The sequence below is a fragment of the Nerophis ophidion genome, linkage group LG02 (assembly GCF_033978795.1).
Source record: "Nerophis ophidion isolate RoL-2023_Sa linkage group LG02, RoL_Noph_v1.0, whole genome shotgun sequence".
NCBI classification, from domain to species: domain Eukaryota; kingdom Metazoa; phylum Chordata; class Actinopteri; order Syngnathiformes; family Syngnathidae; genus Nerophis; species Nerophis ophidion.
This window is the reverse complement of record NC_084612.1, coordinates 76,075,652-76,103,043: the sequence shown is the minus strand read 5'-3', so window position 1 is coordinate 76,103,043 and position 27,392 is coordinate 76,075,652. Positions and strand designations below refer to the sequence as shown.

Genomic DNA, 27,392 nt, shown 5'->3' with positions numbered 1-27,392 from the left:
CGATATCGAATCGCAGCCCTCATACGAAAATAGTCCTAAGCTCCGCCCACCACACGTTAGTCAGCCAACCTTGGTGTCAGGTTTCTAACTTTGTTGTTATTATTTTTTTTAGCTTTTTATTGCTGACGTGCGCCTAAGTTTGCTAGTTGTATCCACAGTGTTTGCTTTTATGGTTCCAAGAGAGGATTCGGTCACATTTCCACGTATATTTTCGCTCCCTCGCCGGCTCCCCACCCCCACCCCTTGGCCGCCTCATGCCCCGCCCCTTCTCCTTTCTCCCCGGCCGGCTCCGCCTCTCCCGCCCGTTCCGTCAGCCACTCGGCTCTCGTCGCAGCCATTTTACCGAGGAACGTCTGCGCGCCGGAGGACGCCGAGACAGCACTGAAGAGGTAATTGTGCCACCGGCCGTCTGCTTTTTGCTTGTTCGGTCGACCCGACGCGCCGCCCGTTCGCTCCATTGGCGGTAGGAGGAGCGGCGAGCGGAAGGACGGGCTGGCCGGAGCTACAGCGGCCGTCTCGGCTAACATTGACCGCTCAGACGGAGCAAATATTCCCGAGCCAGCGTTCCAGTCCGGAGAAACGCGACGCCCATCGTCAAGTCGTTCAAAGTTGGAATTGGGGATTTCGGAGCGGCGTGTCTGCGTTTATATTATTCTCTACTTTAATGGCGGACCTTGAAAAATAACAGTGAAGGCTCGTTGGCGCCCCCGAAAGGGGGCCCCCGAGAGCACTTTAAATAGCAACTAGCTAGCCTTTGTGTTTGTTTTTGAAAAGCTCATATTGTACTTATTGGATATATAAAAAAAAGATTAGAACTCTAGTTGAATTAATACCCTCTGTGTATCAAAAGTGTTTTTTTATCATGCTACACCAAAATTTTGACTCGGGGGCCACATTGAGGAAAAAAAAGTGTGGAGGGGGCCAAATGTGTATGTGACCAAAATATCTGGTAAAACTCTAAAAAAAAGTTATGACAGACTACCTAAAAAAGTTTTTTTTTACAGAACGGGACATCCAAAATGTACATTAAACAAAGAAAGTGGGATTTACCATATTAACTATGAACAGTAAAACACTGAATATCAACCTCTTTTACTTCTCAGGCCAGCTCCTCGATAGACATCTTTTTCAATCAAACCAAAACGAGAAAAATGTAACAGCAAAATATTAATGTAAAGGTGATAAACGCCTTCAATATGATATTTAAGACTTTTATGCAGACATTTGTTGTAAATATTTCCTTCTGGATCTGATCCTGACACATGTATAACCAACTTATCTTACCTATTTTTTACCTGCTGTTGTGCATTTGGGATCTGCATTAGTCCCAAATATTTAAATTTAAAATGGAGATATTTAAAAAAATAACAGCAAAGGCTCTTTCGGGGGTCCCCAAGAGCACTTTAAATAGCAACTAGCTAGCCTTTGTGTTTGTTTTTGAAAAGCTCATACTGTACTTATTGGATATAAAAAAAGATTAGAACTCTAGTTGAATTAATACCCTCTGTGTATCAAAACTGTGTTTTTTATCATGCTACACCAAAATTTTGACTTGGGGGCTACATTGAGGGAAAAAAAGTGTGGAGGGGGCCAAATGTGTATGTGACCAAAATATCTGGTAAAACTCTAAAAAAAAGTTATGACAGACTACCTAAAAAAGTTTTTTTTTACAGAACGGGACATCCGAAATGTACATTAAACAAAGAAAGTGGGATTTACCATATTAACTATGAACAGTAAAACACTGAATATCAACCTCTTTTACTTCTCAGGCCAGGTCCTCGATAGACATATTTTTCAATCACGCAAAACAAGAAAAATGTAACAGCAAAATATTAATGCAAAGGTAATAAACGCCTTCAATATGATATTTAAGACTTTTATGCAGACATTTGTTGTAAATATTTGCTTCTGGATCTGATCTTGACACATGTATAACCAGCTTATCTTACCTATTTTTTACCTGCTGTTGTGCATTTGGGATCTGCATTAGTCCCAAATATTTAATTTTAAAATGGAGATATTTATAAAAATAACAGCAAAGGCTCTTTCGGGGGCCCCCGAGAGCACTTTAAATAGCAACTAGCTAGCCTTTGTGTTTGTTTTCTGAAAAGCTCATATTGTACTTATTGGATATAAAAAACGATTAGAACTCTAGTTCAATTAATACCCTCTGTGTATTAAAACTGTTTTGTTTTTTTATTTTTATTATGCTACACCAAAAATTTTGACTCGGGGGCAACATTGAGAAAAAAAAGAGTGGAGGGGCCCAATGTGTATGTGACCAAAAAGTCTGGTAAAATTCTAAAAAGAAGTTATGACATACTACCTAAAAAAGTTTTTCGTTACAGAACGGGACATCTGAAATGTACATTAAAACAATGAAAGTTGGATTTACCATATTAACTATGAACAGTAAAACACTGAATATCAACCTCTATTACTTCTTAGGCCAGCTCCTCGATAGACATCTTTTTTAATCAAGCAAAACACGACAAAAATGTAACAGCAAAATATTAATGCAAAGGGTAATAAACGCTTACTATATGATATTTTATCACTTTTATGCAGAATTATGTTGTACATTTTTGCTTCTGAATCTGATCCTGACACATGCGTTTGGGGATGACTGGTTTGAAAACAAACCCACATTGTTCCTCGTCTGAGCTGCTGTGATGTAGATTACCGTAATAACTTGTATAAAACTCAAAAGCGCACATTTCAACCATTGAAGTACTTAGTTCAAGATTTACGGTAGTTTAAAAACAGCACTGCACATCCTAATGGTGTTTACAGTTTTGATGTTGAATGTGTAAAAAAAAAAAGTACGTAGAACGTCCGGTGGGCCAGATTGAAAATCTTAATGGGCTGCGTGTGGCCCGCGGGCCGTATCCACTTATAGGGGCCCTATCATGTGTAACCAACTTATCTTACCTATTTGTACCTGCTGCTGTGCATTTGGGATCTGCTTCAGTCTCGAATATTTAAAATTAAAACAGAGATATTTATAAAAATAATAGCGAAGGCTCTTTCGGGGGCCCCCGAGAGTACTTTAAATAGCAACTAGCTAGCCTTTGTGTTTGTTTTTTGAAAAGCTCACACTGCAGTTATTGGATATAAAAAAACGATTAGTTGTCTAGTTAAATTATTATCATCTATGTTTTAAAGCTGTTTTTTCTATTTGTGTTTTTACGAAACCCGTTTCCATATGAGTTGGGAAATTGTGTTATATGTAAATATTAACGGAATACAATGATTTGCAAATTCTTTTCAACCCATATTCAATTGAATGCACTACAAAGACAAGATATTTTGATGTTCAAACTCATAAACTTTATTTTTCTTGTAAATAATAATTAACTTAGAATTTCATGGCTGCAACACGTGCCAAAGTAGTTGGGAAAGGGCATGTTCACCACTGTTACATCATCTTTTCTTTTAACAACACTCAATAAACGTTTGGGAACTGAGGAAACTAATTGTTGAAGCTTTGAAAGTGGAATTCTTTCCCATTCTTGTTTTATGTAGAGCTTCAGTCGTGCAACAGTCCGGGGTCTCCGCTGTCGTATTTTACGCTTCATAATGCGCCACACATTTTCAATGGGAGACAGATCTGGACTGCAGGTGGGCCAGGAAAGTACCTGTACTCTTTTTTTTTACAAAGCCACACCCATGTAACACGTGCTGAATGTGGCTTGGCATTGTCTTGCTGAAATAAGCAAGGGCGTCCATGAAAAAGACGGCGCTCGTTGTTCCAAAACCTGTATGTACCTTTCAGCGTTAATGGGGCCTTCACAGATGTGTAAGTTACCCATGCCTTGGGCACTAATGCACCCCCATGCCATCACAGATGCTGGCTTTTGAACTTTGCGTCGATAACGGGCTGGATGGTTCGCTTCCCCTTTGGTCCGGATGACACGATGTCGAATATTTCCAAAAACAATTTGAAATGTGGACTCGTCAGACCACAAAACACTTTTCCACTTTGCATCAGTCCATCTTAGATGATCTCGGGCCCAGAGAAGCCGGCGGCGTTTCTGGATGTTGTTGATAAATGGCTTTCGCTTTGGATAGTTGAGTTTTAACTTGCACTTACAGATGTAGCGACCAACTGTATTTAGTGACAGTGGTTTTCTGAAGTGTTCCTGAGCCCATGTGGTGATATCCTTTAGAGATAGATGTCGGTTTTTGATACAATGCCGTCTGAGGGATTGAAGGTCACGTCCATTCAATGTTGGTTTCCTGCCATGCCGCTTACGTGGAGTGATTTCTCCAGATTCTCTGAACCTTTTGATGATATTATGGAGCGTAGATGTTGAAATCCCTAAATTTCTTGCAATTGCACTTTGAGAAACGTTGTTCTTAAACTGTTTGACTATTTGCTCACGCAGTTGTGGACAAAGGGGTGTACCTCGCCCCATCCTTTCTTGTGAAAGACTCAGCTTTTTTTGGGAAGCTGTTTTTATACCCAATCATGGCACCCACCTGTTCCCAATTAGCTTGCACACCTGTGGGATGTTCCAAATAAGTGTTTGATGAGCATTCCTCAACTATATCAGTTTTATTGCCACCTTTCTCAACTTCTTTGTCACGTGTTGCTGGCATCAAATACTAAAGTTAATCATTATTTGCAAAAAAGTATCGAGCTTCTCCCGGATAAATATGCATCGTTTTTGTTCGGGTAAGTTTGCATTTAATGATTTAACTTTGCGTCTACAGCCACGTTTGTTGCCTTATTGTTGTAGCATGCAACGTTTACGAGTACGCATGTTTTCCCCTGTCTTTAACAAAATATGACTGTAGATGACATTGTTGTGTATTTGCTAAAAGTTTCATTTATGATTGGTGCTTTTGGTAAAAGCTTGACTCTTTTAGGTTTTGCTCACATTTGACCTTATTTTAACTTGCTGATTTGGTTAAACATTTACAGCAAAATTGTGTTTAAAGGGGAACATTATCAGCAGACCTATGTAAGCGTCAATATATACCTTGATGGTGCAGAAAAAAAGATCATCTATTTTTTTAACCGATTTCCAAACTCTAAATGGGTGAATTTTGGCGAATGAAACGCCTTTCTGTTTATCGCGCTGGAAGCGATGACGTCAGAATGTGACGTCGCCGAGGTAACACACCCACCATTTTCATTTTCAACACATTACGAACACCGGGTCTCAGCTCTGTTATTTTCCGTTTTTTCGACTATTTTTTGGAACCTTGGAGACATCATGCCTCGTTGGTGTGTTGTCGGAGGGTGTAACAACACTAACAGAGAGGGATTCAAGTTGCACCACTGGCCCGAAGATACCAAAGTGTCTGCCGCCAGACCCCCATTGAATGTGCCAGAGTGTCTCCACATTTGACCGGCGATACTAAGGCAGACATGGCACAGAAATGTATGGATAACCTGCAGATGCATTTGCAACGATAGTCAACGAAATCACAAAGGTGAGTTTTGTTGATGTTGACTGCCAGCTAATCGATGCTAACATACTACGCTAATCGATGTTAACATGCTATTTACCGGCGGCGCTAAAGCAGACATGGAACAGAGATGTATGGATAACCAGTAGATGCATTTGCAACTATATTACGTTTCTTTCCACCCACATTTAATGCGAAACAAACACTTACCAATCGACGGATTTAAGTTGCTCCAGTGTCAAAAGATGCGAAAGTCCTGATCGTTTGGTCCGCACATTTTACCGGCGATGCTAACGCAGCTATTCGGCCATGTTATGGCTATGAATAGCGTCAATAGGTATTCGCTCAATAGCTTCAGTTTCTTCTTCAATATTTTCATACTCCAACCATCTGTTTCAATACATGTGTAATCTGTTGAATCGCTTAAGTCGCTGAAATCCGAGTTTGAATCCGAGCTAATGTCACTATATCTTGCTGTGGTATTCCCATTGTTTGTTTACATTGGCAGCACTGTGTGACGTCACAGGGAAATGGATAGTGGCATCGCAGAGAGCGAAAATAAGGCACTTTAAAGCTTTATTTAGGGATATTCCGAGACCGGTAAAATTTTGAAAAAAAATTAAAAAAATACAACAAGCCACTGGGAACTGATTTTTATTGTTTTTAACCCTTTTGAAATTGTGATAATGTTCCCCTTTTAAGGGGCGACATGGCCTTTTTTTAATATCTCGATATTTTTAGGCCATATAAGCGATACACGATATATATCTGGATATTTTGCCTTAGCCTTGAATGAACACTTGATGCATATAATCACAGCAGTATGATGATTCTATGTGTCTACATTCAAACATTCTTCTTCATACTGCATTAAAGGCCTACTGAAATGAGATGTCCTTATTTAAACGGGGATAGCAGGTCCATTCTATGCGTCATACTTGATCATTTGGCGATATTGCCATATTTTTGCTGAAAGGATTTAGTAGAGAACATCGACGATACATTTTGCAACTTTTGGTGCTGATAAAAAAGCCCTGCTTTTACCGGAAGTAGCAGACGATGACGTCACAGGAGCAAGGATGAAAGATTTGTGGATGATGATATTGATAGCAAAGGACTATAAAAATAAAAAATAAATTAAAAAAGGCGATTGCATTGGGACGGATTCAGATGTTTTTAGACACATTTACTAGGATAATTCTGGGAAATCCCTTATCTTTCTATTGTGTTGCTATTGTTTTAGTGAGATTAAATAGCACCTGATAGTCGGAGGGGTGTGGCCACGGGTGTCTTGAGGCCAGTGTCTGAGGGAAGTCGACGGCAGCTGCATGGACGGCGCAAACTCCACAGAATCTCTGGTAAGAGGCGACTTTTTAACACAATTTTCTCACCGAAACCTGCCGGTTGACAAGTGGTCGGGATCCATGTTCGCTTGACCGCTCTGATCCATAGTAAAGCTTCACCTCCGGGAATTTTAAACAAGGAATCACCGTGTGTTTGTGTGGCTACTGGCTAAAGCTTCCCAACTCCATCTTTCTACTTTGACTTCTCCATTATTAATTGAACAAATTGCAAAAGATTCAGCAACACAGATGTCCAGAATACTGTTTAATTGCGCGATGAGAAGAGACTACTTTTAGCCGCAAGTGATGCTGCGCTAATATTTCCTGACAGTCCGTGACATCACACGCACGCGTCATTATTCCGCGACGTTTTCAACAAGAAACTCCGTGGGAAATTTTAAATTGCAATTTAGTAAACTAAAAAGGCCGTATTGGCATGTGTTGCAATGTTAATATTTCATCATTGATATATAAACTATCAGACTGCGTGGTCGCTAGTAGTGGCTTTCAGTAGGCTTTTAATATATGCTCATTTAAACTTTTGTGCAGAGAGGGAAATCACAATTACCGTATTTCCTTGAATTGCCGCCGGGGCGAAAATTAATTTACAACCTCTTCTCACTCCGGCGTTTACCAAAGGCATGCGGTAAATTTAGGCCTGCGCTTATAAATTTGAGTGTGATGTAAGGATACCATCATGAAAAGCACATTTAATAAAAAAAAAAACGTTATTATGGTCTTACCTTTACTTATAAATGAAGTTTACTTACAAATCGAAGCAGGAGGTAATAAAGGAAGATCTCCATTGAAACAGAGAGACTTTTAAAACTGAAGAAAGATAAGGAAGACTTCTATAAACAAGTTATCGATGCTTTTGATCAGAAGGAGCTGCGCGTGGACTTCATTTATAGATAAAGGTAAGACCATCCATCCATCCATCCATTTTCTACCGCTTATTCCCTTTTGGAGTCGCGGGGTGCGCTGGCGCCTATCTCAGCTACAATCGGGCGGAAGGCGGGGTACACCCTGGACAAGTCGCCACCTCATCGCAGGGCCAACACAGATAGACAGACAACCTTCACACTCAGACCATAACGTTTTTTATTTTTATTAAATGTGCTTTTCATGATGGTATCCTTACATCACACTCAAATGTATAGGCGCTTGCCTAAATTTACCGCATGCCTTTGGTAAGCGCCGGAGTGAGAAGAGGTTTTAAAATAATTAGCGCCCCGGCGGCAATTCAAGGAAATACGATAACAACTCCGCCTCTCAGAACGAGAGAAAAAAGAGGTTAGAGAATAGGTCCGTAAAACAAAATCCATGCATATTTTTCCACCTAAGAACCACAATTGCATGTTATGTAGACCACAAGAAGGTGTTTGAAATGTAGAAAAAAAAATCATGATATGACCACTTTAACTGATGGAGTCAGTCACAGGATACAATGAAAATGTAATTGTTGTTTTTCTGTAAGAAAAATGGTTGATGGAATCGTCCAATGAGATTGTTTTAATGTCATCTCTGTTGCGAGTGTTCCGACAAGAGATTTCTTCCTGGAAGTGAAAACCAGTGGTGGTCAACCAAGCCAACCAAGATGGCTGTCGTGCACAACCAAGCCAAGATGGCTGTTGTCCAGCAAGCAGCGGCTGGGCCTATATGTTCCTGCAAAAAGCAGATGTGGGCAAAGAAATCGAACTATCGTGTACTCTAGACATCGTTCTCTACACGACAAAACAGATGAAAACTTGTAAAAGCATAGTGGTCTACAACTTCTTTTTGTAGGGATGCACCGATTAATCGGTAACCGAATATATTCGGGCGAATATGGCAAAAAAAGCCACATTCGGCCTTCGGTGGAATGAGTTAAAAGCAAGGCCGAATAGTGGCGTGTGACGCAAAAGACTAAATTTTTTGACGCGGTGATGCAATCAACCAACGTGCAGTGTTAAATTTAAATTGTTTTATACATAGTTAGTTTCCTTCTTTTTATTCTGAAGCTGAAGTACTGTTATTGACAAATCTGTTCTGGCCTGGGATATGTTGTGTACCTGTATAAGTGTATGAGGTTACAAGCACACACTTATTGAGATTTAGTAGGGCCTCTGTTTACATTATTAGCCTGTTGTGTAGGCTACCTGTATAAGTGTATGAGGTTACAAGCACACACTTATTGAGATTTAGTGGGGCCTCTGTTTACATTATTAGCCTGTTGTGTAGGCTACCTGTATAAGTGTATGAGGTTACAAGCACACACTTAATTGAGATTTCCTGGAGCCTTCTGTTTACATTATTAAAATATCTACTGTGGCTTAGCAGACTTTTGCCAAAAGGACAATAATTCATTTGTTGTGGGTTTATCCACTTTAATGCACTTTATTTTTTTTTTGGAATGCATGTTTTGTTTGAAGGCCTAACATTCCTTTCGAGGAACTCTGAATAATGGTTTATTTTTTTTGCGATTCAAACTGTTCGTACAGCGAAAAACAACGCAAGCATAGGGCATTGTTCTTCAAGAAAGACTAAATGGTCCTTTGTACCCATTGAGGACAGACTGGATTGACCACCATGCATTTTCAGTCAGCCGGACGTGACGTCCTTTTGTATCCAACCAACAGACCCTTACCATGTGACGTCATACAACTTTGGATTTTTAAGATGGTTGCCACATTTTGGGTGAAGTGTGCCAAATATCCATTTAACTTTAAAACCGTTGGCAAATGGGGATTCACTCCATATTGTTGGTTTCTCCCGCAAAGTGGGCGGTGTCCGGCATTGTTCTTTTGGCTTCTACCTGTCATCAAGAATCAATGCAAGAAAACGGAGCGACTGTTGACTAGAAGGTAACAACTGTGGTTGTCTCGTATCTGTAGAGCCGATCTAATAGCAAATGTATTTCTCTGTCAGAATGTGCTCTGAGCATTTTGTTAATGGTAGGTAAAGGTTAAAGTTGAATGTTTTATTTAAGGTATTTTTAGGCGTTGTAAGCTGGCTAGGGCGCATACATGTTAGCTTCTGTTGTTGTTGTTGTTGTAATACAGGGGTGCCCACACTTTTTCTGCAGGCGAGCTACTTTTCAATTGACCAACTCGAGGGGATCTACCTCATTTATATATATCATTTATATTTATTTATTTATGAAAGAGACATTTTTGTAAACAAGTTAAATGTGTTTAATGATAATACAAGCATGTGTAACACATATAGATGTCTTTCTTTCACGAAGACAAGAATATAAGTTGGTGTATTACCTGATTCTGATGACTTGCATTGATTGGAATCAGACAGTAATGATGATAACGACCACATTTTCAAATGGAGGAGAAAAAAAGTTGTCCTTTCTGTACAATACCACATGAAAGTGGTTGGTTTTTGGCATCTAATTCATCCAGCTTCCATACACTTTACAAGAAAAACATTGGCGGCAAATTCCGTAGCTTGCTTGATTGACATTCACGGCACCCGAGGGTCTTGTGAGATGACGCTGGCTGCTGCCAGTTCATTATTATGAAAAAATGACAGAGAGAAAGGCGAGAAACACTTTTTATTTCAACAGACTTTCGCGCCGTCCCTTCCGTCAAAACTCTAAAGGCCGACTGCACATTTCCTATCTTCACAATAAAAGCCCTGCTTCATGCTGTCTGCGCTAAAAAAATAAGAGTCTCGGAAAGCTGGCGTGCACAAGTGATGTGCACGCCAGCTTTCTGAGGGATCGCTTGTGCACGCCAGTTTTCCGAGACTCTGTATTTAGTTAGCGCAGGAAGCATGAAGCAGGGCTTTTATTGTGAAGATAGGAAATGTGCAGTCGGCCTTTAGAGTTTTGACGGAAGGTACAGCGCGAGAGTCTGTTGAAATAAAAAGTGTTTCTCGCCTTCCTCTCGGTCATATTTTAATAATAACGATCTTGCGGCAGCCAGCGTCATCTCACAAGACCCTCCGGTACCGTGAATGTCATTTAACTGACGTCTTGGTGAAGATTGATGATCACAAATTTTTAGGTCTATTTTTTTTAAAAGCCTGGCTCGAGATCGACTGACACACCCCCCGCGGTCGACGTAATGGGCACCCCTGTTGTAATATCTTGATTAGAAAGTCTAGCGAAAATGTGGCAGACCGTTTTTCCTTGAATTGCCACCGGGGCGCTAATTAATTTAAAACCTCTTCTCACTCCGGCGTTTACCAAAGGCATGCGGTAAAGGCAAGCATGTGCTAATTATTTTAAAACCCTTTCTGACTCCGGCGCTTACCAAAGGCATGCGGTAAATTTAGGCCTGCGCTTATAAATTTTAGTGTGATGTAAGGATACCATCATGAAAAGCACATTTAATAAAAAAAAAAATTATTATGGTCTTACCTTTACTTATAAATGAAGTCCATGCTCAGCTCCTTCTGATCAAAAGCATCGATAACTTGTTTATGGAAGTCTTCCTTATCTTTCTTCAGTTTTAAAAGTCTCTGTCTCGATGGAGATTTTCCTTTATTGCCTCCTGCTTTGATTGAAAGTCGAGTTTAGAAAACTGTTTTATTTTAGATATGTAATCCTCCATGTTAAAAGTGCAAGCGAGAGGAAAAAATAAACGATCGCTGCTCACTCTTGCTGCTTGTTGTCACTTCTTCTGCAGCCGAGTAGTCGCAAGAAGGATCACCAGCACCCTCTACCACCAGGAGGCCGGAGTCATTTAATGACTCATATTTGACACACGCAGCTACGGTATATTAATAAAACACAGCTGCTTACTGTTCTTTTTAGTATATTTAATAGCTTGGACCTTAAATCCTACTGAATAACTCCTAATCTTCTTCCCTTTATGCGATTTCAAATGATTGAAATCACCCTCCTCCATTTTGAAAATGATGACAGGTGGAGTGTCACTCATGACGTGACGAGTTTGACCCGGTGGAAATTCTAGGCATATGCTAATAATTTGGCGAAACGAGTTTGACCCGGCGGCAATTCAAGGAAATACGGTAGTTTGTTTTTGTTATGTCGGTCGTAGATTTTTTTTGTCACTTGTAAGGCCTATTGCATGTATGATGTTGGTGCAGGTATCAACATACCATGCTTGCTGGAATTTATTTTGGTATTTCTATTAAGCTACCAGTACATGCGACCACTATCATGATCATTATTGCCAGGAAGATCGAGAAGAGAAAATATTTAATGACACCTGGGTAGGTAACTGATGCCTAGAGTTAAAATTTTGTTGCTCTATTTCTTTTTTTGTGACGGACGTAGGGGTCTAAATTGTCACTCATCCCACGTTTATCATCATACCACTTTACCGAAATCGGATCGAATCCTCTCCAGTTGCTTAACAAAGATTTATTAGCCATAATTTGTCATTGTTCAATCGTATTTGTTGTTGCTGTGCGAAAACTACACCTATCCAGTATGACTGCCGTTGTGAGTGTCTGGATGACGTCCTGTGATTGAAAACAGTCTATACTACTTACCACCCCTAGGTGGCATATGTTCCTACTCTCCAAGGATTACTTTGCTATCAGCTTATGGAAAATCTGTTCATGGCTCTTCAGCCTGGCAAACGCAGGGCAATCTAATCTGCTGATGCAAGTCTCGACGACATCAATTGCGATTTCGATTCAAACTAACATGCAATATAATTTATAAATCACAAAGAGATTTTTTAAAGATTTTGCAGAACGAGCGGTGTCAGAAACACACTGTGCTACTAAGGAGTGGAGCTGCATTGTCACATGACAGTCGACACTTCCTCCTTTGTCTTCTTGGCGAGCCTTGCCGACAAGGGCGAGTTAGAGGCACTGCTTTTCCACGTTGAATCGCTGACTATCATTCATCAGCTTGTGTGAGGATTGATGACAATAATTAATTGACTTTCCTTTTGACTTGTCTGTATGTGCATGAATGTACTGTCGAGTTACTGTGCTATATATTTGGCATGATACGTAATTTTTAGTCTGATTCATTTTTGTTCAAAGAAAATCGAATTTTTGCTCATCTAAAATCTTCGTGCAAGACAAAGGTTATTGAGATTATTTTGTTAAATCCGATGTTTTTATGTAGTCATTCACTTTACCAAAATATTTTGGAATGTAAACGGAATGGGTCTTTTAACTAAATGCATGTGCACATGTCATTGCACACTCTGAAGTGTTTACTAGAGATGGACTCATATATTTTTTCATAGCCGATTCCGATTATTAGTAGTGACCTAGGCAGATGACCGATATTAACTTACAGTAAGATTGACAAATTGGCGTACAAATTTGGAAGAAAACTATTAGAAATTCTGCATGTTTCATGCATAATTTTTTTCATGCATAATTCAAATAAAAATAATAATTTTTTCCTGAAGGAACTCTCCTGACGGAATAAATAAAGTACTATCTAATCTAATCTAATCTAATGTTTATTTAAAAACAAACAAAAACTGCAGAGTTCTTTGGCACAGTGGAATCTCTTATAGAGTAAAAAAAAATTGAATAATTTAATAGCTCCCTGAAGTATTGTATACCGTATTTCCTTGAATTGCCGCCGGGTATATAGTATGCGCCTGCCTAGAATGACTGCCGGGTCAAACTCGTCTCGCAAAATAATTAGCGCATGCTTAGCATTACCGCCGGCTCAGGATTAACGCTGGGTCAAACTCGTTTCACAAAATATTATTTGTATTAGCGCATGTCTACAATTTCCTCCGGGTCAAACTCGTTTCGCCAAATAATTAGCATGTGCGTAGAATTTCCGCCGGGTCAAACTCGTCACGTCACGAGCTTGCACTTCACCTGTCTTAATTTTCAAAATGGAGGAGGCTGATTTTAATAATTTGGTATCGCATAAAGCAGTGGTGTCAAACTCAAATACAGAGTTGGCCAAAATTTAAAACTGAACAAAGCCGCGGGCCGAGGTTAAACAAATTAACCTTTTAATAAGGACCTAAACAAGTTTTGCATTGAATATTGAACAAGCAAGGCTTATATAACTTTATAGTGACATCCAAAATCGAGATTCAAATAATAATAATAATTAAAAAATATCAATGGCATATAAAATAAAATTTAAATAAAAATTAAATGCCTCTTTTCGGCGGTGGGGTTGAGGTGGCCGGGGTTTGGTGATAGCGGGGGGTGTATATTGTAGCATCCCGGAAGAGTTAGTGCTGCAAGGCGTTCTGGGTATTTGTTCTGTTATGTTTATGTTGTGTTACGGTGCGGATGTTCTCCCGAAATGTGTCATTCTTGTTTGGTGTGGGTTCACAGTGTGGCGTATATTTGTAACAGTCTTAAAGTTATTTATACGGCCACCCTCAGTGTGACCTGTATGGCTGTTGACCAATTATGCCTTGCATTCACTTGTGTGTGTGTATAAGCCGCATATATTATGTGACTGGGCCGGCACGCTGTTTGTATAGAGGAAAAGCGGACGTGGAGACAGGTTGTAGAGAATGCCAAGGGCAGTGCCATTTAAAGCCCAACCCAAATATTGTTGTCCGGGATGAAAGTCGGGAGGGGCACTGAACTTCGGGAGTCTCCCGGGAAAATCGAGAGTGTTGGCAAGTAAGAGTGTTAGCGGTGTTACAGCGGCGGGCCAGCTCTAATGATAATTTCATATTGCTTCAAGGGCCAAGTGAAATTACACGGCGGGCCAAATTTGGCCCGCAGGCCAGAGTTTGACACCCATGGCATAAAGGGAAGAAGATTAAGAGCTATTCAGTAGGATTCAAGGTCCAAGCTATTGAATATGCTAAAACGAACAGTAAACAGCTATGTTTTATTAATATACCGTAGTTGCGTGTGTCAAATATGAGTCATTAAATGACTCCCGCCTCCTGGTGGTAGAGGGCGCTAGTGATCCTTCTTGCCACTACTCAGTTGCAGAAGAAGTGACAGCAAGAGTGAGCAGCGATCATTTATTTTTTCCTCTCGCTTGTACTTTTAACATGGAGGATTACATATCTAAAATAAAACAGGTTTCTAAATTGGACTTTCAATCGAAGCAGGAGGTAATAAAGGAAGATCTCCATCGAGAAAGAGAGACTTCTAAAACTGAATAAAGATAAGGAAGACTTCTATAAACAAGTTATCGATGCTTTTGATCAGAGGGAGCTGCGCATGGACTTCATTTATAAGTAAAGGTCAGACCATAATAACGTTGTTTTTTTAATTAAATGTACTTTTCATGATGGTATCCTTACATCACACTCAAATTTTTAAGCGCAGGCCTAAATTTACGCCTGCCTTTGGTATGTGCCAGAGTGAGAAGAGGTTTTAAAATAATTAGCGCATGTTTGCCTTTACCGCATGCCTTTGGTAAACGCCGGAGTGAGAAGAGGTTTTAAATCAATTAGCGCCCCGGCGGCAATTCAAGGAAATACGGTAACTACATTTCCCACTAGCTTGGCAGTAGTTTCGCTACTTTTTAAATAAGTAGCGATTGTTTAGCTATTTTTAGACCCATGTAGCGGTTAGCTAAGCCACAAGCGACAAAAGAAGAGAGAGGGAGAAGAGAAAGAGAAATAGACTAGTGCAGCTCCAGGGCCAGGGGACAAGATATATGGGAACATCAATGATGATTTGTTGGTTTACGTATAAGAAAATCCATGATTGGTTGGTTGGTTAACTAATATGAGTCACTATTGGTTAAGATTAGGGCAAAACATTACAGACAGGCCAATCGATGGCAAGATTGGGTGGGGTCATCGAACCAGGAAGGGAAATCACAACAGACAACCCAATTGACGACAAGAGAGAAGAGGGAATATTTATGTACAAAAAAAAATGTGGAAAATGGCAGAGGGAATCTCTTCCTTTTTCTTTTTTTTTTTTTAGCAATGGCGACAATGTCCAGGAAACCCACAAAGCGTCTGGAAGGAAGGAATTTAGCGGCATGGCATAGTGGGTAGAGCGACTGTGCCAGAAACCTGAGGGTTGCAGGTTCGCTTCCCACCTATCGACATCCGACTCGCTGGCGTTGTGTCCTTGGGCAGGACACTTCAGCCTTGCCCCCGGTGCCGCTCACACTGGTGAATGAGTGATGAATGAATGATAGGTGGTGGTCGGAGGGGCCGTAGGTGCAAAATGGCAGCCACGCTTCCGTCAGTCTACCCCAGGGCAGATGTGGCTACAGATGTAGCTTACCACCACCAGGTGCGAATGAATGATGGCTTCCCACTTCTCTGTGAGCACTTTAAGTATCCAACAATAGAAAAGTGCGATATAAATCTTATCCATTATTATTATTATTATTATTAGAATAAACATTCTTTGTACTCTATGATTTTTGCAGTGTTTTTGTGTGTCAAATGTAGGGCTGGGCGGTACGGCCTTTTTTTAATATCTTGATATTTTTAGGCCATGTCATGATACACGATATGTATCTCAAAATTTTGCCTTAGCCTTGAATGAACACTTGATACATGTGATCACAGCAGAATTTTTGTACTATATGCTTATTTTATAACTGTCTTGCAGAGAGGGAAATCACAACTACTGTATTTCCTTGAATTGCTGCCGGGGCGCTAATTGATTTAAAACCTCTTTTCACTCCGGCACTTACCAAAGGCATGCGATAAATTTAGGCCTGCGCTTATAAATTTGAGTGTGATGTAAGGATACCATCATGAAAAGCACATTTAATAAAAAAACAAAAAACGTTATGGTCTTACCTTTACTTATAAATAAAGTCCATGCGCAGCTCCTTCTGATCAAAAGCATTGATAACTTGTTTATAGAAGTCTTTCTTATCTTTCTTCAGTTTTAAAAGTCTCTCTGTCTCGATGGAGATCTTCCTTTATTACCACCTGCTTCGATGGAAAGTCCAGTTTAGAAAACAGTTTTATTTTAGATATGTAATCATCCATGTTAAAAGTGCAAGCGAGAGGAAAAAATTAACGATCGCTGCTCACTCTTGGTGATTTTTGTCACTTCTGCAGACGAGTTGTCGCAAGAAGGATCACTAGCGCCCTCTACCGCCAGGAGGCGGGAGTCATTTAATGACTCATATTTGACACACGCAGCTACGGTATATTAATAAAACATAGCTGCTTACTGTTCTTTTTAGCATATTCAATAGCTTGGACTTTAAATCCTACTGAATAGCTCTTAATCTTCTTCCCTTTATGCAATTTTAAATTATTGAAATCCGCCTCCTCCATTTTGAAAATGATGATAGGTGAAGTGTCACTCGTGACGTGACGAGTTTGACCCGGTGGAAATTCTAGGCATATGCTAATTATTTTGCGAAACGAATTTGACCCGGCGGAAATTCTAAACATGCGCTAATACAGAAAATATTTTGCAAAACGAGTTTGATCCGGCGGTAATGCTAAGCATGCGCTAATTATTTTGCGAAACGAGTTTGACCCGGCAGTAATTCTAGGCAGGCGCATACTATATATTCAATTCAAGGAAATACGGTAAATACAACCTATGGCTTTTGAATTTACTCCCATTTCCCGCCGGGTACAGTTTTTCTTTTGTGATTTCTTTGCGAGCGCTGCGCCGAGACCAGTTGGCTCTTTGTCGCCTCGGAAATGTTTGAGACGAAAATGCTACGTTGCACGCTTTGCTTTTTAGAACGTAGACTTTCTTATCTCCGCCACAGAGGTTTTCGGCAGGGTTTGTTAGAAACATAATTCAAATAGTTATGGATAGATATTTATGGTCATCTACTACGAACACAATTCACTTCCTGCTTGCGGCTTTCCACGCTTCTGCCTTGCCGGCCACTCGCTGCGCAGAGGATTCTGGGAGATGTAGTTTGTTTTCTGACGCGGCCGACACTCAAGCGGCAGAAAAAAGTACACACCAAGTTTTTGTTTGATACTGTCACGCATCACAGCATTATGGTAGTATCTACCAGGGTTTCCTGCAGCGCTTTGTTGTTTTGGGGGGACCGCCTTAACAACAAAGAGCTACCGCCTAAACTAAAGTCTTAAAAAAACTAATAATACATTTTTATTTTTTCCTGTAAATTAAGCATGTTAAGCTTATTGCAAACACTTATTTACAGTAAGTCATTAATTTGACTTTGTCATTATTTTGTCTTAATAAGTCAATTATTACTATGTCATAATAATGACATACTTAGTATCTCAGGTAACTAGGACTGTTTTGTGTTTTGTTTTTACTTTACGGAAACAATATCAAGATATTATTATTAGGGACGGCGTGGCGCAGTGGGAGAGTGGCCGTGCGCAACCCGAGGGTCCCTAGTTCAAATCCCACCTAGTACCAACCTCGTCACGTCCGTTGTGTCCTAAGCAAGACACTTCACCCTTGCTCCTGATGGGTGCTGGTTGGCGCCTTGCAGGGCAGCTCCCTCCACCAGTGTGTGAATGTGTGTGTGAATGGGTAAATGTGGAAGTAGTGTCAAAGCGCTTTGAGTACCTTGAAGGTAGAAAAGCGCTATACAAGTACAACCCATTTATCATTTATTTATATATATCGTATATTGCCACTCAGCATACGGAGCGGAAAACACAACCAAAAACTGTAGGCTTCTTCATGCGACGAAGCCGGCCTACTTCACCCCAGTCTGTAGTTCCCCCCCTCCCTCCTCCAGGCTGTTCCTACACTGTTCCTTACACCCACCCAGCCCCTTTCCCGCCTGTCCCAGGCGGCCCCCCCTCCCCCTGGAGAAGACACCACCTTAACTAACAAATTTTCTGGGGGAAACTGTCTTTCTACAATACCATTACACTCCTTACCAGTTTGTTTTATTTACTGGATTTCAAAGTCATTTCATTTATTGTTACACTTCTACATTTGATAAATTTTAGCCTGCCAATGTCTACTTCATCTGTTTGTATTTGTTTGAATTTCTTTGCTTTTGTTACCGAATTAAATGTTTTGAGATTCAAAGAAAACCTTTTTAGCCAAACCATTTAATGTATTTATTTATTCTTTTTGTATTAGCATCTATGTGTTTTCTCCTGAGAAAATTGTGATGGTATTGTCGGCAAATAATACACAACTTTTAAGGGGAACTGCACTTTTTTTTTGGGGAATTTTGCCTTTTGTTCACAATCATCATGAGGCAAGAAGACAATTACAAAAATTAACAAAGACAAAAGTTACTTTTCTTGCCAATCTTATGCTACAAGTTCAACACACATTCTCTGTGCTTCACTCCCAGACACAAAACACTTCTCTCTACCAATCCCCCTTCACTTCACATCACTCACACCCAAGTATAATTATTTAACCCCAACAGGTCGTTACAGTATGAATGGTTAAAAATAGGGCTGCACCGATTAATCGGTAACCGAATATATTCGGCCGAAAATGGCAAAAAAAGCCACATTCGGCCTTCGGTGGAATGAGTTAAAAACAAGGCCGAATAGTGGCGTGTGACGCAATTTTTTGACGCGGTGACGCAATCAACCAACGTACAGTGACGTTGGGATATGTTGTGTACCTGTATAAGTGTATGAGGTTACAAGCACACACTTATTGAGATTTAGTGGGGCCTCTGTTTACATTATTAGCATATCTACTGTGGCTAAGCAGACTTTTGCCAAAAGGATAATAATTCATTTGTTGTGGGTTTATCCACTTTAATGCACTTTTTTTTTTTTGGGGAATGCATGTTTTGTTTGAATGCCTAATATAAATGAAAAACTTTGTGCTTTTTTTGAAAAGCAAAGGCTACTGGAATATTAAAAAAAAGTCAATATTCAATAAAAAATGTCTTTATTTGAAAAACATAGCCTAGACTAAATATTTTGACATTTATGCAATATAAAAAAAAATTGTGAAAAACTGCATTCATTATTCGGTATTCGGCCTTCGGCCAAGCGTTTAAATTTTATTCGGCTTCGGCTCCGGCCACAAATTTTCATTTCGGTGCATCCCTAGTTAAAAACAAAGTCTCAAGAAACTTGAGAAAGTGTATTGTACAATTAACAGAAACACTTGAAAAATCGAGCAAAACGATTTAATGTAAAATTATCCATCCATTTCCTACCGCTTGTCCCTTTCGGGGTTGCGGGCGGTGCTGGAACCTAGCTGCTTTCGGGCGGAAAGAGGCATACAATCTGGACAAGTCGCCACCTCATCTCAGGGCCAACACAGATAGACAGACAACATTCACACGTTAGGGATTATTTAGTGTTGCCAATCAACCTATCCTAAACATGTTAATAGTAAGTAATGAAACAGATTTCTTTTTAAATGTGGATATACAGTATACCTGTTTGTTAGCCACAGCAGATTCGACAAGTTATACGCCGACGTCACGATAACCACTTCCCCACCACAACCTCAGCCACGACCCAGTTGTGGTATTGTTTATTTCAATCAGTGGCATGAACGTGTCAATGCTGTTGATATCAACAACTGTCATTTGATGGCAGAAAGTTAACTACTTTTTTCTTTGTTGTGGAAAAATCCATTTCATCTGGTTTATCTTTGTCAACGGCTCTGGAATAAGATCTGGGAGTAATACACAACCCTGTCACAACTACATTAATAATTTGTGTATTCTTTATGGTATTCTTCAAAGCAATGTCATTGTGCAGGACTTCCACATCCTGGTGCAGTGCTTTGGTTTCCTCTCTAAACATCCTCATTTCATTCTTTGTTTACACAAATTTTCCTTTCCAAGTTGTCATTCTGTGATTTCAGAACGTCTGTTTGATTGCAGACTTTTCAGGACTGATTGCATATCATTTGCAGTGGAAGTCAAACCATCCAAAATTGATTGCTGCCGTTTTTGTGTTGATACTAGGGGTGTAACGGTACGTGTATTTGTATCGAACCGTTTCGGTACGGGAGTTTTGGTTTGTTACAGGGATGTATCGAACGAGTTTCAAAGCTAAAGTCTTAACAAGCTGCTTTGCTTCTTCTGCCTCGGTCTCAGCACCCAGCATTGTCCCACCCACACCACCATCTGATTGGTTGCATACGAAGCGATAACAGCCAATCAGCAGTGCGTATTCAGAGTGCATGTAGTCAATGCCTCAGCGTCGAGCAGATATGTGTTTAGCAGGTGAGTTTACGGCAGCGTACTCTCCCAAAATATTAAAAAAAACACCTCCCAGTCAACTACTAGTACATCACTATGAGCCCGTTGACGTTCTAGAAACTTAAACTGCAGCTCAGCTCGCTCGCAGTCCTGGCTTGAGGTGAAGGCTAATTAGCTTTAAGCGTAACGTTAATTCATTTTGCTGTGTGTTTGTGTGTGTGTGTGTGTGTGTGTGTGTGTGTGTGTGTGTGTGTGTGTGTGTGTGTGTGTGTGATTTCTTCAATTGAAGGTTAATTAACCCTGGCAGTGAAAAAGTTAGTGTACTGCAAATGAAAGAGAGTAAACAATCCTGCGGCCGCCTCAAGGGATTATTAGAAAAATAGAAACTTAAACTGCAGCTCAGCTCGCTCGCAGTCCTGGCTTGAGGTGAAGGCTAATTAGCTTTTAGCGTAACGTTAGTTCATTTTGCTGTGTGTGTGCGTGCGTGCGCACGCAGATATGTGTTTAGCAGGTGAGCTTACGGCAGCGTACTCTCCCAAAATATAATAAAAAACACCTCCCAGTCAACTACTAGTACATCACTATGAGCCCGCTGACGTTCTACAAACTTAAACTGCAGCTCAGCTTGCTCGCAGTCCTGGCTTGAGGTGAAGGCTAATTAGCTTTTTGTGTAAAGTTAGTTCATTTTGCTGTGTGTGTGTATGTGTGTGTGTGCGGACAGCAAAGCCCTGTCCGTCTGTTATTTCACTTGATCTCCACGGTGTTCAGGGATGAATAGTCTCTCCTTTTGCTATTGTACTATTTTTCAGCTATGGTTACATTAATCATTAGTAATGTAGCAGCCTAGTTTTGATTGGCAGAGTCCCTGCTATCACATGTTGATAAAAATACAACATCTACATAATAAAAATCGACTACAGGCTTCCCAAATGCTGTAATAAATTAAGCATGATGAATTGACTTGAAACTGTTTAATGTTGCACTTTTTATATGTAGAAGAAAAGTTTTGTCATTTTATTTAATCAAAGTAGGGATGCACCGAAATGAAAATTTGTGGCCGAAGCCGAATAAAATTTAAATGCTTGGCCGAAGGCCGAATACCGAATAATTTCACAATTTTTTAAATATTGCATAAATAGCCTAGAATAAATATTTAGACGTGTTTTTCAAATAAAGTAATTTTTTATTGAATATTGACATTTTTTTAATATTCCAGTAGTCTTTGCTTTTTAAAAAAAGCACAATTTTTCATTTATTTAGGCCTTCAAACAAAACATCCATCCATCCATTTCTACCGCTTATTCCCTTTTGGGGTCGCAGGGGGCGCTGGCGCCTATCTCAGCTACAATCGGGCGGAAGGCGGGGTACACCCTGGACAAGTCGCCACCTCATAACATGCATTCCAAAAAAAAATAAAGTGCATTAAAGTGGATAAACCCACAAAAAATGAATTATTGTCTTTTTGGCAAAAGTCTGCTTAGCCACAGTAGATATGCTAATAATGTAAACAGAAGGCTTAAGTAAATCTCAATTAAGTGTGTGCTTGTAACCTCATACACTTATACAGGTAGCCTACACAACAGGCTAATAATGTAAACAGAGGCCCCACTAAATCTCAATAAGTGTGTGCTTGTAACCTCATACACTTATACAGGTACACAACATATCCCAACGTCACCACGTCACTTCACGTTGGTTGATTGCGTCACCGCGTCAAAAAATTGCGTCACACGCCACTATCCGGCCTTGTTTTTAACTCATTCCATCGAAGGCCGAATGTGGCTTTTTTTGCCATATTCGGCCGAATATATTCGGTTACATCCCTAAATCAAAGCAACAACTTGAGGCAGTTTAATGTGGATTAAGGTGGGCAGAATTATTATAGTGTTCCCAATGTTAAAAGGATAAAGCCATTGTTTACAAATTTGGTAAATAAATAACCCAAAAATTTATATTTTGTTGTTTTCTTACTGTACCGAAAATGAACCGAATCGTGGCCTCTAAACCGAGGTACGTACCGAACCGAAATGTTTGTGTACCGTTACACCCATAGTTGGTACTAGAAAGTAAATACTTTTCTTCATTAGCCAAATGTAAAGCAACATGTATTTAATCAGACCATAATTCAAATCGGACCGTTACTGTGTATGTGAACCCTCAAAAAAATGATCCGATGTTGTCACATTATCAATTTTCTTTCCGTTCGCTACTTTTGTTTTACGTCTCTTTTTGAAATGGAGCTGTTCTCCCTCCATGTTGTGATATGTACGGGTTGCTGCGCGTCTTCATGTTACGACATTCTGGGCGTGTGCTTGAGGCCAGTTAGCACTTGGGGGAGCTGTAAGGTCGAGAATAAAACCGCTCATTGAGACAACAACTTGATCCCTTCTCTTATTGTTACATCGACGCATGACACTCCAGACCATACTTCTGTTTTTGCTAGTCTTGGTTTTAGAGCATCAAACTCAACATTATACAACGCTATTTATGTACACTGACTGAGAGACGACCGCAACAAAAAAAAGCTTTGTTTCGAGACTAATAAATTTAGTTACATCTCCACCACTTAAGTATAACTGACATCAAAGGCATTCGCAGTAAGGATACTTTTTACCCGAATCGGACGAAGTGTTTTCATGCGCTCCAATTTGAATGTCTATAGGCATAAACCACCCGTTTCGATTGTAATTAAATTCTGTCACAAACGTGTGATCGGGTCAGATTATTCTGAATGGTGTGTTTACTTGAAGCAAATAGACTTGGACTTTCTTTTATTGTCATTCAAATTTGAACTTTACAGTACAGATAAGAACGGAATTTCATTGCATTAGCTCATGGTAGTCCAGGATAAGAGCAATAATGTGCAGATATAAATAAATAGATTACTGTACAGATAAATAATAGGTGTGCATCCGATTAATCGGTAACCGAATATATTCGGCCGAATATGGCAAAAAAAAGCCACATTTGGCCTTCGGTGGATTGAGTTAAAAACAAGGCCGAATAGTGGCGTGTGACGCAATTTTTGGACGCGGTGACGCAATCAACCAACGTGCAGTGACGTTGGGATATGTTGTGTACCTGTATAAGTGTATGAGGTTACAAGCACACACTCATTGAGATTTACTTGAGCCTTCTGTTTACATTATTAGCCTGTTGTGTAGGCTACCTGTATAAGTGTATGAGGTTACAAGCACACACTTAATTGAGATTTACTTGAGCCTTCTGTTTACATTATTAGCATATCTACTGTGGCTAAGCAGACTTTTGCCAAAAGGACAATAATTCATTTGTTGTGGGTTTATCCACTTTAATGCACTTTATTTTTTTGGGGAATGCATGTTTTGTTTGAAGGCCTATTATAAATGAAAAACTTTGTGCTTTTTTTGAAAAGCAAAGGCTAGTGGAATATTAAAAAAATGTCAATATTCAATAAAAAAATACTTTATTTAAAAAACATGTCTAAATATTTATTCTAGGCTATTTATGCACTATAAAAAAAATTGTGAAAAACTGCATTCATTATTCCGTATTCGGCCCTCGGCCAAGCGTTTAAATTTTATTCGGCTTCGGCTTCGGCCACAAATTTTCATTTCGGTGCATCCCCAATAAATATATTGCACTTTTGCACATGCATCCACGTTTATGGATGTATGTTATATTGTCTTGTTTTTTGGGGGGGAATTGAGGGGATTTTTTGGACGTGTTCAAGAGTCTTACGGCCTGAGGTAAGAAGCTGTTACAGAACCTGCAGGTTCTGCTACGGAGGCTGGGGAACCTCTTTCTAGAGTCCAGCAGTGAAAACAGTCCTTGGTAGGGGTGTGAGGAGTCTATGCAGATTTTCTGAGCCCTGGTCAGGCAGCGACTTCTTGCGATCTCCTGGATAGGAGTAAGAGGAGTCCTGATGATCTTTTCCACCCACCGTCCTCAGCACTCTCGGCAGAGACTTCCAGTTTGAGGCACTGCAGGCTCCAGTTCATTGGACCCTCAGTAACTTTTGCATTACTACCAAAAGTAGCAATGATTTATTTGCACATAATTAAATCCGACACTACTTTAGCTATTAAATTCTGTCCACACATTAAAGATGCAACATAACCCGGTCAAAAGTGATCCTTGTAACAACAACCGGGATGTTGGGAAGGCGAAACGCTTGCTCCTCAAACACATGCTCAGACTTGCAAAGTCTTCTGTATCAGCTTTCGGCCAAGAGACTTTGATCACCGAAACAGGCTGTTGTGATGATTTTGGCAACAAGCACTGTCTGGAATGGAGGCAACATGTCTTTAATGTGGACGTGTTCCAGTATATTCAAGATAGACTCGCGCGGACTGCGATCTGCAAAACGTGCAATGTGGAAATACAACAGGGCATTGGCAGCTGTTGGTCTTTCAAGAAGGGGAAGCGCCAGCTGCTTTTCATACAATAACATGTGTTATTCAAACACATCGGCTTTTCTGTACTCTGCAAAGGCTGACCAATAATTGCTCTGATGTCTGGGTTGCCGCTGACGCTAAACTAGAATATTAGCTAGTCATCGCAAACCTTTTAAAGGATTATATATGATTTACTCGTCCATTGCCAAACGCAGAAGGCACTGATCCAATTAAGTAGTTTTTATTTTGCTGGTAGACTGTGATGCAGTTGTCTTACATTGAAAGGCTAAGCTAGCTACAGAACAAATCAAGCTGAAATTGCTTCAGTATGTTTAACACATTTCTAACCTACAATTATTACTGCTGGTGTGATTGTCTCTTCTGTGGCCATAAGTAGCAGTAACCGAGCCCGCTATTCAGTAGTTTGTCGGAAAATCCGTCTTCATACTGAAGACGAAGAGAGACTTTTTTTTCTTCCCCGAGTAAGGCATCTTACATCAGATTAGGTTGATAGTTTGTGTAGTGACTTGTGATGGTTAAAACAGAGCATTTCCGGTCTTCATGTCGTACCCTGGGCATTTTGTCGTCGGCACTACAAAAGCTCAAGTGTTAAATAAAATGGCGGACTCACGCAAAGACCAATATGTACAGAAAGGTTATTGAACATTTGCTTTTTAGTCAAAATATTTTGTTCAACTTCCCCTTATCTTTGTTTAGGAGGAGTGCTAACATGGCTGCTGCAGCGCGAGGGCCTACGATTGGCCGGCCGTTGGAATTCGCCAAAGAAGAGCAGAGGGCGGTTCACTCCTGGTCCAGGATTGCGTCTGCTGGTCACAATGTCGTCCTGGATGCTCTGAAGATCCTCAGCCCCATGTCACGAGACCTCTCAAGCACCGAAGAATTAGTCACCTTCTTGCAAGAGCTGAGCGAGGAGGGCCACAAGCCCACTGTGCTGCGGAGCAAGGATGTGTACGGCTACCGCTCCTCCACGAACCAGCTTCTGACTGAAGACATGCTTAAGCAACCCAACCGGATTGTCAGACCTACAGCCAAAAAGAGGCGAAGGGTTAGAGTCAAGAAAAGAGAGGTTCACCCTTCATGGAACATCTTTGAAAGACGTAACCCCCGAATCCAGGGGATTCCGCCCCCTGAGCTACTGACGGACCATCGTGCTGTTGTCTACAACAGGACGCCTGTTCGGATGTCAGAGATTTCAGAGCCGCCCCCCATGCAGTCGTGCCTCAGACTAACTAATATCAAAGGTCTGTCTGGCTGTCACACGGCTAGGCTCCAGATCCAAACTACATGGGACTTACCCTGTAAGACACCCCCGGTTGTCTTTTTGCAGAAGCAGCCCCCTCCAGCACTTTCAGGAATACCTTTGCAGCCTTCCCAGAATGGTGGTGGGGCCTCCACTCGAGCCGTGGCCTTGTTCAGCCAGAAGAACCTGTCCTGCCCCGTCCGCCTGGACGGCGCCCTCATTGGAGATTCCGCGCCAGTGTTCTATGCTAACGGCCGAGCTTTCCCACAGACACATACAGAGCTGAGCAGCAACGGCTGGAGGGGCATCGGCCTCCACCAAAATGGACTGGGCCCAAAAGAACTGACGAACCCGACCCGGCAAAGAAACCGCTGGAAAGATAAGAGACGTTTACGATCCAAAGTCATAAAGGTGGATGACTCTCGCTCAGTGGATGAAGCCCGATGGAAAGCTCAAAACATTTTACAGGTCAACCTGTCTCCAGTCATCCAGATCCATCCTCTCAACCACGTTCTCAGAGACTTCAGATACCAGAAGAACTGACGCTCCTTCAAGCATACCTTGTTTCATTAGTTAGTGTCTTACATCCTTGAGTTTCTACCTGGATACCAGACTTCTTTCATGGTTTTTGAAATGTCTGCAGAGGAAGCCCAGGTAGGTCCTGAACGATTTTTTTATTTTTTCTTCATGTCGGTCACATGAAAGGCTTAAGAAGTTGGAAATGTATTTTCCTAGCTGGCTGGGAAATGATTTTCCACAGAATGCTGGTACTTTTCTACGCCACACAAATCCGGCATTCTGCTTTCAGTCAAGATGTCGGCCAATGTTTTCTCTTCCGTTTTCACTTTGATGGTCTTAATGTTATGCCATTATTTTTGCGTGGAGCACCATTATTTCATTAGTATTTCAAATTCCATGGAAGAATAGCACCATTTTGGTTTAAGAATGAAAGTATTTTTTGTGTAATGTCTTGCAGCGGTGAGGCCGATGCGCTTCCTTCCGAAAGACTTGGTCTCCAATAAACAAAGATCCTAAATTGTGGGAGAGAA

The 27,392-nt window shown here is 40.6% G+C and overlaps 1 protein-coding gene across 2 annotated transcripts; it reads left to right on the top strand.

Moving 5' to 3' along the window:
* The first annotated feature begins 248 nt into the window (after positions 1 to 248).
* Positions 249 to 27,392, top strand: ccdc71 (coiled-coil domain containing 71). 2 transcript variants are annotated; one of them, XM_061891377.1, is made up of 3 exons: positions 272 to 389; positions 6,665 to 6,779; positions 25,800 to 27,392. In XM_061891377.1, the coding sequence occupies exon 3, from the start codon at positions 25,813 to 25,815 to the stop codon at positions 26,884 to 26,886; it is 1,074 nt and encodes a 357-aa protein (XP_061747361.1). In that variant the 5' UTR covers positions 272 to 389; positions 6,665 to 6,779; positions 25,800 to 25,812; the 3' UTR covers positions 26,887 to 27,392. The 2 variants fall into 2 exon arrangements, with proteins under 2 accessions (XP_061747370.1, XP_061747361.1); XM_061891386.1 differs by lacking the exon at positions 6,665 to 6,779 and having other exon boundaries at positions 249 to 389.

Bases quoted from the DNA above. Each gene is read 5' to 3' on its own strand.
- ccdc71 (XM_061891386.1), top strand. From the start codon at position 25,813: ATGGCTGCTGCAGCGCGAGGGCCTACGATTGGCCGGCCGTTGGAATTC.